General features: G+C 42.8%; 1 protein-coding gene across 1 annotated transcript in view; it reads right to left on the reverse strand.

The window, feature by feature from the left end:
- ANTXR1 (ANTXR cell adhesion molecule 1) overlaps positions 1-13992 on the reverse strand; it is a 219499-nt gene that overhangs the window by 156819 nt on the left and 48688 nt on the right. Inside the window, exons 4-8 of the mRNA XM_021699264.1 lie at positions 9643-9724; positions 9033-9066; positions 7729-7808; positions 4642-4710; positions 2870-2950 (exon numbers count right to left, since the gene is read on the reverse strand). Coding sequence (XP_021554939.1) covers positions 2870-2950; positions 4642-4710; positions 7729-7808; positions 9033-9066; positions 9643-9724 — 346 coding nt within the window. The remainder of the gene's footprint in view (positions 1-2869; positions 2951-4641; positions 4711-7728; positions 7809-9032; positions 9067-9642; positions 9725-13992) is intronic.

The following is a 13992-nucleotide window of genomic DNA, read 5'->3' on the forward strand; positions in this document are numbered from 1 at the left end:
TTAAAAAAAAAAAAAAAAAAAAAAAAGAATGTTATCATTCAGCTCAAGTTTGGAGACTGGAGTCTCAAATTATTATTTTTTTCCCAATTTTTGGGAGACCATTTTGTTGAAATTCCTGAAACATCTTTAGAGTTATTTCCATTTAGGGGTGGGAAGAGCTTTCCAAACATCTGGGGGGCTCACGTCGAGCTTGGGTGAGTTGCTAAGGTAGAAATAGTCAAGGACAACACCAGTTTATGCAGATAAAATGATTCTGATTATTTGGGTAGGAACTGCCTCTTGAGTGATGTGGCACATGGCTCCTAAGAACCTTTGAACAGGTAAGAGTCGTCCCTGTTCAGAATCCAGCTATCTGAAAGCAAGACTGTGCACTCATGCTGCAGTAGGCTCCTGCCTCTAGATCCCCCCATTTTTCTTCCTATATACGGATACCACCATCAGATTCTCTTCCTAAATATCACTTGTTAGATGTTCCAAATGTTTCAGTGATCAGACCCACGGAGTGGGAATCAAAACCCCTTCAAGGCTCTTCTCAGTCTGGTTCCAAACCAATGTCTAGGCTTGTTTCTTGCTACTCCTGATCCTTTACCAAACTCTCCCCCCAGACAGATAGGCATTATTATTATTGTCCTCGGAGTATGCTTTTCCCTTTTCCAGCTTTTGGGCTGGGGTCATGTCATCTCTTCCCTGGTGCTACCCATCATTCCTCCTGGGTCTTTCATAGATTTAGGTCTGTCCCACTTTCTCATGAAGGCTCCAGCCCACAATAATCCACCTCTGAGCTTCATGATCAGCCCCAAATCATGTTTTGCACCATTTGGGTATTGTTTTATGTTTATTGCAGTCCTTGTTGCTTATGTTGGCAAGTATGCCACACTGATCCCAGAAATTATTTGGAGCAGGGGCCCCTCACCTGGGGATCTAGTATTGGGACTGATAATTCTCTCTCTCAATAATTTCCACTCCCTGGTGAAAGCAGTTTGAGTTGGTTTCTGTTCCTTATCAACAAATACCTCTTGAATAAGATGACCATCATCTGTACATATTTAAGGTAGGAGTTCCTAACCTGAGGTGAGATTATTTTTCACAACTCTGAAAATTTAAGGTCACATGTATCAATGTTCTGAAAGTGCCCCTGGGGCATTTATTTAAAAAAAAAACCCAACAGATTTAAAAGACACAGATTTCTGGGCACCATCTCATACTGTCTGCAATAGAATCTCTGGGGATAGGACTTGGGAACTGGTATTTCAAGCAAGGTTCCCAAGTGGTTTTTAAGTATATTCAAGAAAATCTAGAGGATTGGAGGAAACTGATACTAATGTCCATTATGTGATGACGAAGGAAAGTGAAGGAGGAGGTAATTCATATGTCTTGAGTACCTATTACGTGCCTGGAAAAATATTAGGTAATTTCACCAGTGTTATCTCTTATAATCCTCAAATAGGCAGGTGATGTAAGTCTTACCACCAATCCCTTTTTACAAATAAGGAAACATGTGAGATAACTCATCCAAGGATCTATAAATGGTAAGTCGTTGGGCCAGCATTTAAATTCTGGGATGACCAGCTCCAAAGTTCTTCTCACCCCACAGGAGTTCTTAGCAAACCTTGGAGGGAGTGAAAGCGGGCATGGAAGTACATTGGAGTTTTCCTAGGTCAGTCTGGGAGAGCTGGGCAGATCCTGGTTCTGGCTGGTAACCCCTGGATTAAGACCCCCTTGATATCTGAAGGGGATAGTGACCCTCTGAGCTCTGAATTTGCATCCTGGACCCTGGAGCCTGGTGAGCTTCTACTGGAGAAACTGCTGGCCATCTGCCCAATCACAAAACCTAAAGGTAGAGGAGACAGTGCTGCTGGACTTCATCACAGGTGCGGCCCACACACTGGCCTTCTGGCTGGGGCTTTAAAGATCAGCATAATAAATAAATAAATAAATAAATAAATACCAGCATCATCCAATATTCCGGCTGGACCAAGGGCCTGGCCTATGTATGGAGGGTGGAAAAGAGAGGCCGATTCTGTTCCCTGACAGGAAAGGGGGGCTAAAAAAACCCATTTGTGTGTGTGGGATTGTTCCATCCAACCCAGGCTGGGGTGGAAAGAAGGGCTGGTGATTGAAAACCCTGAAGAAGAGTGAATCCCTCATATTTGGGGACCATAGGTTTCAAGTTGTGGTTGCAGTAAAGTCCCCTGGGAAGATCTTAAAAATCCTGCTCCTGATGACCTCAGTAGGCAGCCAAGGTAAAGAGCCACTGGTCGAAAGTACCTCTGATGGTTAAGAGATACAGATTGAGCCTGCCAATGCTCTAGAAGGCAGCTTGCATTCAGTCATGGTTGGAAAAGCTGAGGTCAGGTGCACACCATCAAGCGATGTTTCCAGTATGAGAACTGGAACTATCTGAAGTTTGGTTTGCTGCCAGACCAGGGTTCCCTTCAATTTTTTTTTTAAAGATTTTATTTATTTATTTGAGAGAGAGACACAGTGAGAGAGGGGAACACAAGCAGAGGGAGTGGGAGAGGGAGAAGCAGGCTTCCCGCGGAGCAGGGAGCCCCATGCGGGGCTCGATCCCAGGACCCTGGGATCATGACCCGAGCCGAAGGCAGACGCTTAAAGATTGAGCCACCCAGGCGCCCATTCCCTTCAATTTTTAATTTATCTTGTAGGGTCAACTGGCACAGGAGAACGAGAAAAGAAACGTGTGGAAGGCAGGAGGGAGAAGTGGGACATGATAGATAACAAAATTAGGCAAAGGAATGTTGTCTCAAGCAGAGAACACCAGCCTTCGAGGGAGGGGACTGGGCAATTTTTAGTGGATCGGGGGCAGAGAGTGCCCAAGGTCCAGTTTTAGAGGAAGGGCTCTACTCACTGAGTGGATGATGCCTTGCAGAGCCTGAAAGCCGTCATTCACGGGAAACACGTGGTCCTTGCTGTCCGCAATCCGGGCCAGCTGAGAACACAGCAAACACACAAACGCACATGGAGATGTGTCAGGCTTGGCTGCAGAGAACTGAGTCCAGGGGGCTCCAGCGACTTTTAGAACCCAGAGGAACCTGAGGCCTTGGGCCTCACTGAAAAGCCCTCGGTAGTAATGAGCTTACCAGCGGCCTTTCTGGAGCAGGCCTAGAGGGTCAGCTCCAGCTTTTACATTTGTTTTAATACTTTTCTCCTTGGGAGCAGAGGTAAGATTGCTCAGCTAGATGAACATTTGGCCTGGGTGGATGTATTTATAGATTTGGGGGCAGGCCATTGGCTCATTTTTCTCCCATTCACTCAAATTTCTGTTGGCAACTGTATTTGAATCGAACAGACTCAGGTTTCCTTTCAGAGCAACTTTAAAAATAAATTTAAGTTTTGGTGTTGGGCAAAGCCAATGAATGGAGCCCCTTCCCTTTCGCTCAAATTACTCATTGAGGAGAGGACCCTTGCAATTGGTTTGGCTCTCTTGTTTCACAGAACAGAGGACAGGAGAAAGAAGAATCTGATCTGTGGACTTTTCTACTCCAAATCTATAGTTCTGTGCCTGCCACCATCATGGTCAGTGCCATGACCTTCCCTGATGGCAAAAGTAACACACAACCAATGGGAAGTTTCAGAAAACCCAGGAGTGTTAACAAGAGAAAAAGTTACTCATCTATCTATCTATCTTCCCCCTACCATTTTTCTATTATTAATTTGATATACTATGTAGTCTTTCATACTTTCCCTCCCCAAATACACACATTTATTTTAAAAGTGGACTCAGACTATCCCCACTGTTTTGTAACCCTATTTTATTCACCTAATATCATAAGCATTGTCCCATGTCATTAAAACAAAAAGAAATGATGACCTACATTGAGGAACAGTTATGTAGGTTGTCAGCAAAATGTCACAATTTGCATATCTATACTTGTACATTCTTTTTGCCCACTTGCCAATTATGACTGACCCTGAACAACATGGGTTTGACCTGAGCAGGTCTACCTACACGTGGATTTTTTTCAATAAATACAGTAAAATACTGTAAATGTCTTTTCTCTTCCTTATGATTTTCTTAGTAACATTTTCTTTTGTCTGGCTTACTTCGTTATAAGAATAGAGTATATAATGCATATAACATACAAAATATGTGTTAATCAACTGTTTATGTTATTTCCAGTCAACAGTAGGCTGTTAGTAGTTCAGTTTTCGGGGAGTCAAAAGCTGTCAATGGATTTTTGACTGTGTAGGGGGGCTGATATCCCTATCCCTGCAGTGTTCAAGGACCAACTGTATATTTATTTTTTTGTATTGAAAATGCACTGAATTTCTAATGGGACAAGAGGGATGTTTGACATTTAAGCCAAATTAGATTCATTAAACTAAATGAAAAAGAAAAACAAACAATCAACAAGTTTTCTAATGTTATTCAGATCTGTTTTGACACCTTGGCAATTTAACATCTACCCAGAAAGTCAACCAAAGAAGATACTGCCTGGATAGTCTGCATTCACAGCCCCCAAATGCATTGGCTTGGCTTCATGTCCCTTACACATCCAATAATTCTTGCTTGCTCAACGTTTATGGAAAAATAACCTATTTAAGGGGTGTTTGTGCTGCTGCACTGAATACACATGTTCTCTATCATTCACAAGCTCCCAGACCTAAAGAAATCCATACCTGTGTTTCATTGAAATCCTTCACACCGACACAGTAAACAATGGCACCAAGATCTCGGGATCTGTTAGCCTGGGTCAATGGAGAAAAGCCATTAGACAGAGAAGTGGCAAATATACTCCTTTTGGATTAACCAGACTAACTTCCTCGATCAGGTATTTATTGAGCACCTACTATGTGCCAGGTACCACAATGGAGAGGGCAATCCCTCTTCCCAAGGAGCTCACCCTCTAGTAAACAGCACATTCTACCGTGATGTATGAGGGACATGAGAGGAGTGATTAGCCTAATGGGACGTGTTGAGAAAGAGCATTGGAAGTAGTCTTGATGAAGGGATTTGAAAGATGAGGGGAGGAAAAGGGAACAGTAGGCTAGGATAAGCCTATTAAATATTCTTGGGGGGGGGCCTCCTGGGTGGCTCAGTCGGTTCAGCACCTAGCTCTTGATTTCGGCTCAGGTCATGATCTCAGGGTCCTGAGATCGAGCCCTGCATTGGGCTCCGTGCTCAACGCAGAGTCAATTTGGGATTCTTTCCCCTCCCTCTCTCTCCCCCCAGCTCCTCCCCCTGCTTGCTCTCTCTCTAAAATAAAAATAAATAAATAAAATCTTAAAAAAATATTCTGGGGAAATGATTATTCCATTCCTCTGAAGAATTTTTATTGACATACTTTTCTTCCTTTGTAATAGCAGCATGGTATAGTAGAAAGGATGTGGCCTTTGGAATCCGTTATAGTTTTGGCTTTGCTCTGTAAAGTGTTTGGGGATTCAATGAGATAACATATTCAGAGCTCCTCATACAAGGCCTAGAACAACGCAGATGCTTATAAATGTCAGCACCCTTTGTGAATAAGGCCCTTTTCATTCCCACAGAGTACACTGGTTTAATGGTATGGGAATTATGGTCTATATTCGAGTAAGGGAACCCATGACCTTCTCTACAATTAAGTATCGAGAGGGCAACATAATGAATAACATCCAGGTTTGGCTTGATTTTAATATTTGATTTATTAAAGGCTCTGATATCTTATTTCCAGATTCTTCTGTGTTTCAGAATAGAAAATAAAATTTGGAAATCATTGGAATATACAGTAGGTGCTTAATAAATAATTGATAGTAAACACATAGTAGGTGCTCAGTGTACGCATATTGATTTGAATTGTGTTCCTCCTCCACCCTTCGCTTTAGTATTCAAACCCACTTGTGATTGAAATATTCTGAAACACTGAATTTTAGAAGAAACACATACTTTTTCCCTTCATTTTAAAAATATGCTTCGCTGCTTTAAGGATAAAACTAACTTTTACACACAGTCTATCTCTAGCCTTATCTGTAGTAACTTCTTTGACTCTTTCCCTCTAATTGGGCTTTATATAGGATTCTCAAAAACGGAAAAATTCATTTCTTTATGTATCTTGAGCTTTATCTTTCTTTTTCAGAAAGCCTCCTTCTCTTGGCGCTGGCACTCCAAATATTTTTCCAAGTTTGTACGTGCCATACCTAAAATTCTTTTCTACTAACCCGTATTTTAAGCCTCTGACATCCATCATTTATTTCATATTCAGTTATTTCCTTATTAGGGTTTTTACTTTATTTGACTCTTGTGCAGCACCCAAAATAAGCCATTCTGCGTTCCCATTGTATTGTTAGTTTCAACTTTAGAATATGGGAGTATATTATTTTCCAAATGCTCAGGCATTCAACTTTAGAATATGGGAGTATATTATTTTCCAAATGCTCCATTTACTTGTGTGCTTCCCCAGTGCAAATGATCTTTTGTACTAGTTATGGGTAGGGGAGAAGTAGTGTGTTTACCTACAGCATTTCCTCATGCCCTTCATCAGCAGAGGCTTCAAAAAGCAGCATTGCATCCTTACGTGGTAAGCACCATGAGCGCAGCAAACGTACTTTCTTCCTCTGTTTCCCTAGTATCAGGCAAAGTGCCCAGCACATGCAGTGCACTCAGTTAACATTGAATGAATGAATGAATGAATGAATGATTGTTTGCCAAGGGAGCTGAATTTAAATCAAATAATAGTCAAGAGCTTGAGGTAAGTGTCAGGCTCTGATTAACTCCTCCCCCAGAGGCCAGCATTTCCTTCCTCACTGCCTGTCTTTTTCCTTATTGTGTTTCTCTCTAACTTTGTCAGTAATGGTGAACTAGTTTCTTGGGCCAATTATACATGTGGCTCAAATCTCAGACTGGAAAGGAAAGGATTTCCTAAATATAAACATTGTTTTTCAATTCCCGAATAAACCTCTTTTTCTGAAACTCTTTTTTTTTTTTTTAAAGATTTTATTTATTTATTTGACAGAGAGAGAGATAGCGAGAGCAGGAACACAAGCAGGGGGAGTGGGAGAGCGAGAAGCAGGCTTCCTGCCGAGCAGGGAGCCCGATGTGGGACTTGATCCCAGGACTCTGGGATCATGACCTGAGCCGAAGGCAGACGCTTAACGACTGAGCCACCCAGGCGCCCTTCTGAAACTCTTTATACAAACTGGAAGCTTCGTTTAGAGAGAATACTCTCACTTGCTTTAAGGAATACTTTTCTTCGAGAACATAAAGAAAAGGAAGGAGAAATACTGTAGGAGCGATTGCAATTTACTTTGCTACCAATTAATATTTAACTTTGATTCTCGGAGTGAGAATCTCAATGATTAATACCTTCTGACCAGACTGGTTCTTACATATTTCAAGTGATTCTTTCCCCTCCTCCTGTTTTTAGCAGAAATGGGGGGAAAACGGCACCGTTTTTGTTTGAAAGTGATATGTAGTTATTTCAAAACTGCTAGATAAATATAGTGCTTTCAATCAAGTCATGATAAGCAACTTTTATCCCTCAAAACCCAGAGTAACAGGCAAATATTTTGAAAGGGGAAAAAACATCTACCATGTGTAAGACGTGAGAGTTCACTTTAAAAAAATGAATTATTATTATTATTATTTTTACATACGAGACACTATTTTACCCGGGGGTTTTTACAAAGAACACCTAATCGTGTTGTCCGAGTAGAAAGAGTGCAGTCCGTTTCTGAGGAGGAAGGAGCCCTGTTTCCATGTCTGTGTTAGATATAGGCCAGGCCATCGCTTACCTCCCTCTCTGAATAGAAAAAAAGATCTTCATGGAGTTCTCCATCGGTCAAAGCAATGATGACGCTGGCCGTCCTGTATCCTGCTCAACACAACACAGACCCACTCAATCCATCTTGCCGCACTCAGGGAAACCCCATCTCAGTCCTGGGGGTTGATGTCTCATAAGCTCAACCACCCGAGGTCAATCTTATGAGAACCAGCAACTTTTCTTTTGGGACTAGAAGCACCTCCAGCACGAAGAAGAAGAATGCATCTGTGGGGACTGACTCTGGGGCGGGGAGAGAGGGGGGAGTTTTGCTTGTGGGTTTCTCAGTCTTCTCTCCAGAAACGGCCAAGCCTGCTGGAATGGTCACTGGACTGATAGCTGGGAGTAGCTCCAGTGAATCAAACTTCTATGATTTTCTATTAACAGTCCATGTGACTGAGGTTAAGGCCTGGGGGCAAACTCTACTACATGGGCTGTTCAGGAGTCCCCACAGGCCGCAGTGGACCATACCCCTCATCCCTTGAAGAACCGGGCAAGGAGAAATAGTCGTGATTTATAAGCTGAGTGGAAGTTATTATACCAGCTGGGAAAACCTACTAGAATTCTTTCAGTGATTTTTAGACTTCTAACATGGCTGAGGGTTGGTTTATATTAACAAGCCTTAGTGTTGATACTGGGTCTGTTCTATTTGTCACAGTTGAGAGGGAAATAGGAAGCAGACACCTCTACAGGCCTGGGAGAAAATCCCCACTGTAACACTGAATCTCTTTCAAAAGATTTGCCTCAGATAAAGAAAGGCTATCCATGAAAGACACTGTAGTAATAGTAACAACAGCTAAAATCATAATAAGAAGTGTATTTTCTATACGTTAAGTACGTTGTATACATTTTTTTTTTCATTTAAGTGAAGCCAACTTTAAAGCACACTGGTATCTTCATCTTAATATCATATCCAATCACAGTAATGAAGTGGCTTGGAGCTTGGGGGAGGACAAAAAAGATTAAATTTGACATGAAAATCCAAGACTTTACTAACCTGTCCAAGTACTTATTAATTTAATGAATTCAGCATGCAAAGCTGTTCACGGACATCATAGACTGTGGCCCATAATGGGCTCCTCATTACTTTTATGTAACTTTTTTTTGGCATCAACGGGACAGTGGAATTTGACCTGGTACATGTCATCTTGTCTTCTTTGTGATCAGGTGTGGAGGATTATGGACATCCCATTTATCTTTTGTAACGTGAAGATACTGAAGCACTTTTTCAGGCCAACACAGAAAAAAAAAGTTTGATAATTCATATTATAGTCTTACCTTGACTGTTCTCATGATAAATCTGCTCGCTGGCCTGAAAAACACACGGAAGAGACATGAGACCTAGAGTCACTGTGTGCTTTTCCAAATACCATAGTGGGCAGGGGGTTCTGGGGCTGGCTATGTAGGCCAGCTCAGTCTTGATTCTTTATGTAACCCACCCAGGCTTTGCTCACATACCAATGGTTGGCATTCATCTAAAGTTACCTTGACATTTAACTAACGTACTTGTGAGCACGGATCCATGTCTTGCTTCTCACAGACTGGGACTTGTTTCCCCTATGACCGAAGTCACTGACGTTCTGTCTCAACCACTCACGCCCCATATAGAAAAGGTTACCTTGGAAATGTCGGGGACTTGCGTGTGGCATGATTCACGAGTGTCAGCCAAGCATTAGCTAACAGGCCCTTTGTCGATGTCAGGGAGGGAGCGAGGAAATTCACTTCTCTGGGATAGAGTTATCAGTGTGCAAGCTTGTGGGAAAATTGTTTTTACTTTCTTGCTCTTGGAGGTTGTTAAGTTACATGTGTCTTATCTCATCGGCCATCCTTATGTTGATGTTTCTCTATCACACTTTATATTTAGAGTTGGAAACCATTTTAAAATTACCCTTTCAAATCCTTCATGCATGTAAGTGTCTCCTCCTGGCAGGACCTTCTGGAGTTCTTCTAGGCCCTGACGGATCTGTTCCCTGAAATCCAAAGACACCCTGTTAGTCTTATTAGAGCATTTTACACTTTGCTGTGGAGAGACATATGCATTAATCTTTTTTTTGTGGATCCTGCGATAGTACCCCCACGTCCCCCAAAAGCCTATTAGAGGGAAAGTCTTTGTAGCACATTATCCATTCAGGGTCAGCCATAAGGGAGGATGAGTGAAATCTCAGGCGAAGGGACCCTTTTGCAGGAATATCCACCCACTCACAAGAGTTTTCCGCCCCTTAACAGGACGAAGTTTTCATTCTACATTGGAAATGAGTCCTAAAATGCAACTGCTCCAGAGGGGATGACACGACAACTCAGGCAACTTTATATCAAGATGCAAACAGCTCACGTGAGCCAGAAAGAGGTGAGTACCAAGAACCCAGGGCAAGGCCACCACAAGGAGCGAAGGTGGGACGGGCAGGTGTCGGGAGCAAACTCTGCCGCCTGCACGGATGTGTCAAAGGAAATCGTGTAGTCAGCTTTGAAAATAAAAGCTCAGGCAATCTACGCTTTCCAGGACAACCGAGAGTGTTTTCTGTGGGCTGGTGTCCATGTTTTCTTACTCTGGTTGCTCAGGGTGGTGGTGGGGGAGGCAGGAAGAGGAAGTGGGTTATGCCACTGGGAAAGGGTCCAACTGGTGATGGGAAATGTGGATGTGGACATCTTACATCCCAGAGAGAATGATCTACAAAGATTCTCTTCAGTCCCCAGACCATCCACATTTCCGGCTTTTAAATAGCTCCATACCATGCCCAAAGGGCAAAAAAAGTTAATTTCTGAAGAAACATTAACCTTATTCCTAATCTGTAAGCCTACAAAAGGGTTTGTAATTATCTCTCATCGGGGCCTCTTTAGGGACAGAGGCGGAGTCGCACTATGTAAATTAGGAAGGCAAGCTCCTTTTGAGTAAGGAAAGAACCTCCCATTTACTGAGCTTCCGCTATGTACAAGGCCCTGCTCAAGGATTTCTGATTTTATGTTCTCAGTAACTGCTCAAGGTGGGCATTATTGCTCTCCTACAACAGGCGAGAAAATGTGGTTCAAAGATGTTAAGCAGGAGAGCAGACTTGAAATCAAATCGGACTGACTCAAAAATGGCTCTCTACTCTGCCCAGCATTCTCCTTTACATCAGTGCTGGAGAAGTGGGACGTTTCAGTAACCCTTGATTAATGAGGAGCAATGGTAATTTCTAACACTGTCTGAGTAGTCACTATGTGCCAACCCCTGTTAGAAATACACCACCTATAATTAATTCACTTATTATCTTAAGAAAGCTCTTTGAGGTAGATACACTGTTATGTCCATTTCACAGATAAGGAAACTGAGTCACAGAGTGGCTAAGGAACTTGCCCAAAGTCCCTCGACCTCTAAGTGGCAGAGGTTGAATTTGAAACCCAGAGGCCCTGTTCTCCATCACTATGTTAAACCGTTTCTCCTTGAATGAATGAACAAAATTCATTACTGTCTTACCCTGGCAATTGCTTGGGGAAGAAGTCTAGTGCAAAATTAACTTTCTGTTAAAACTGATGCAATGCGGCGGCCATGGATGAGGCTGGATTGCCAAGATGTTGGAAGTTTTAAAAGACAAACCAAACAGGGGTTCGCCTGAGCCTGTCCCTGGCCTGGGTTGTTGATGCTTCTCAAGTGGAATATTTAAGACCAAGTAACTCAGACTTTGAGAAATGTTCTGACTATTGTTTGCTTTTCTTACCAGTGCCTAGATATCAGACCACGTGCCCAGCTGCCCAAGTCAGAAACCAGAAGCCTTCCTGGTCCCTCTGCCTTCACTCCTCTCTCCTGCTCCCGCTACATAATCTATCATCGAGTCCATCAGTTCTATTCTAGACATTCGTAAAACTGACTACTTCTCTATCTCTTCTGCCAATGCCACTGTCTGAGCCATCATCATCTCTTGCTTAGACCACTAAGACAGTCACTTGTTATCTTTTGACTGTCCTCTTGCCCTTCTTCCATTCATTCTCCACATGGCTGTTACAATGTTGTTAAAATATAGGTTAAAACATGCCGAATCATTCACTCCCCTGCTCCAAACCCTTCAATAGCTGTTGGGTTACACTTGGTATATATCGGAAAAACTTGCCAAGCCTTCCAGTGCCTACATGGGATGGGTTCCTCTGCCTCCCTGTCCGGCCTCATCTGTACCACTCTGCCCCCACTCTCCTCGCTTGAGCTCCCCTGGTCTTCCCAAGCAACTTTCTCCAACAGGCCTTTCACACCTGCAATCATTGCTGCCTGTGGACTAGGGCTACCATTGCCCAGCCCTTCACTGGGCTAATTCTTACCCAGCCTTCAGTCCCAACCTAAATGTCAATTGCTCAAAGTAGCCTTACTTGACTTCCCCTATTTAGACTAACTCCCTCAATTAGGCTTTCTCATGGCACCCAACAATTTTGTAACTAATAACATTTGATTATGTACTAATTTGTTTAGCTACCTCCTTCACCATTTCGAGACTCTGAACTCCATGAGGGCTGGGCCTTGTCTGTTTTTGTCCCCGCTATATCTTCTGTGCTTACTACAGTGCTTGGAACAGAACAAACATTCAATAAATATTTACTGAAGAGGTTAATCATCCTAGGAAGAAGTCAGTCTTGGGGGCAGGGATGAGCTTCACGTGGACATGTGGAGGGAGGCCAGGCAGAAGCTGACTTGATAATTGATCCTAGATCTGTGCCTATGTGGTGGTTAGAAACAATTCTCTGTTGTACCCCTTTATATTGCCCCCAGTATTTCAATAACTCCTATCAAAAGGCATAGTTTAATTTTAACTCTGTCGTTTGGTGATAAGAAAGGGTATATATCTGTGCATTAGAAGGAGGGATAAAGATGAGAGCTGTGTCCCTCATTGGGAAGGGAGAGGGTGACATTATAAGAGGGCAGCACTGCCCTGTTGGTCAGCAGTTTCAAGAGGGAAAGGACACTGGCAAGGCGGCAAGAGGGTGAGGCTGGGATATGGGACTGAGGCTGGGATAGGGAAATGGGGGTTTGTTCCTGAGGACACAGAGGTGGCACATGGAACACTTCAGAATAGCTGGGGGCACTAAAGAGGAGGGGACTAATTTCTGACAATTAGGTGAGAAGAGATTGGGCATTAAAAGTAAATGGGAAGAGAAAAGCAAATGTGGCGTTATCTTTGCAAAGTTCGGGACATTTCCGCAACACTAAAATTGGAATCTTGTGTTAAGACTGAAGCTTAAAAAAAGGCATATTGGGGGTGTGGAAAAGGTTCCTTGGCTTCACTGTATTTTTTTCTCTGCCAAATAAAGTCTGGGAACTGGGGTGTTTTCTCTAAGCCTATTTCCTTTTCTTTAGAAGTATTTTCTTGGGCTTTCTATTTTTTTGGTACCAGAACAAGCAAAGGCTGTTTTGGAAAATGTCTTTCTCCCTGATACTTTATGTCTGGCAAGATAGGAACTCACCAGTCCCAAGCAGTGATCACAACCTCCCCATATACCACCCTTCTTGGTCAAAAGATCAAATGACTTATGGCCCCATCTCCCTACTCCCTGTCCCTTCTCTAAGCACCCACAACATCTAAGCAAACAGAACAGACGGTTCATGGGAATGGTGGGTCTGTTTTAATTCTGGGACAATAGAACCATTAATAAGGGCCTATTTTTTTTTTTTATGCTCTCTTAGGAACGGAAGAAAACAGGGAGAAAGATCTTTTAAAGGGGGTGATAAGAACCTCTCTGAGGACTTGGTTATTACCAAATGAAATGTTATCTTCCTGGGAAATGAGAGAGGCAGGGAATCCTATGGAGAGGCTGCTATTAAAGAGTCTCCTGTTTTCCTTGGTGGTTTCACATGTCTGCCAGTGTTCCTATGTAGAAGTGAAGGGTTTCCAGTTCACATGTCCTGTGTTTCTTGTACAATCCCTGCAAGACTTAATGATGGGCATAGAATAGATAATTTGCTGTTGAATGAATGATTCCAGCTTGGATACATGCATGCATCCATTCATTCATTTCCACAATGATTTACTGAGCATGCACCGTGCCCCCAGCACTGCACTGGTTTGTAGGGTAGGGGGTGGGAGAATTGGTCACAATGTCTGCTGGACTTTCTGTGGCCCGGGGAATTTTCCCATACTTCGTGAAGATTACTTTCTGGGATTCTGGTTGTGATGTGACATTTTGATAAGATTTGCTGATGGAAACATTAAAGGATGGACACACATAAGCATGTCAAGAAGCACTACATTCAACAAGCTTTTCTCCTAAGTATCCTAGT

The sequence above is a fragment of the Neomonachus schauinslandi genome, chromosome 10, assembly GCF_002201575.2.
Source record: "Neomonachus schauinslandi chromosome 10, ASM220157v2, whole genome shotgun sequence".
Classification (NCBI taxonomy): domain Eukaryota; kingdom Metazoa; phylum Chordata; class Mammalia; order Carnivora; family Phocidae; genus Neomonachus; species Neomonachus schauinslandi.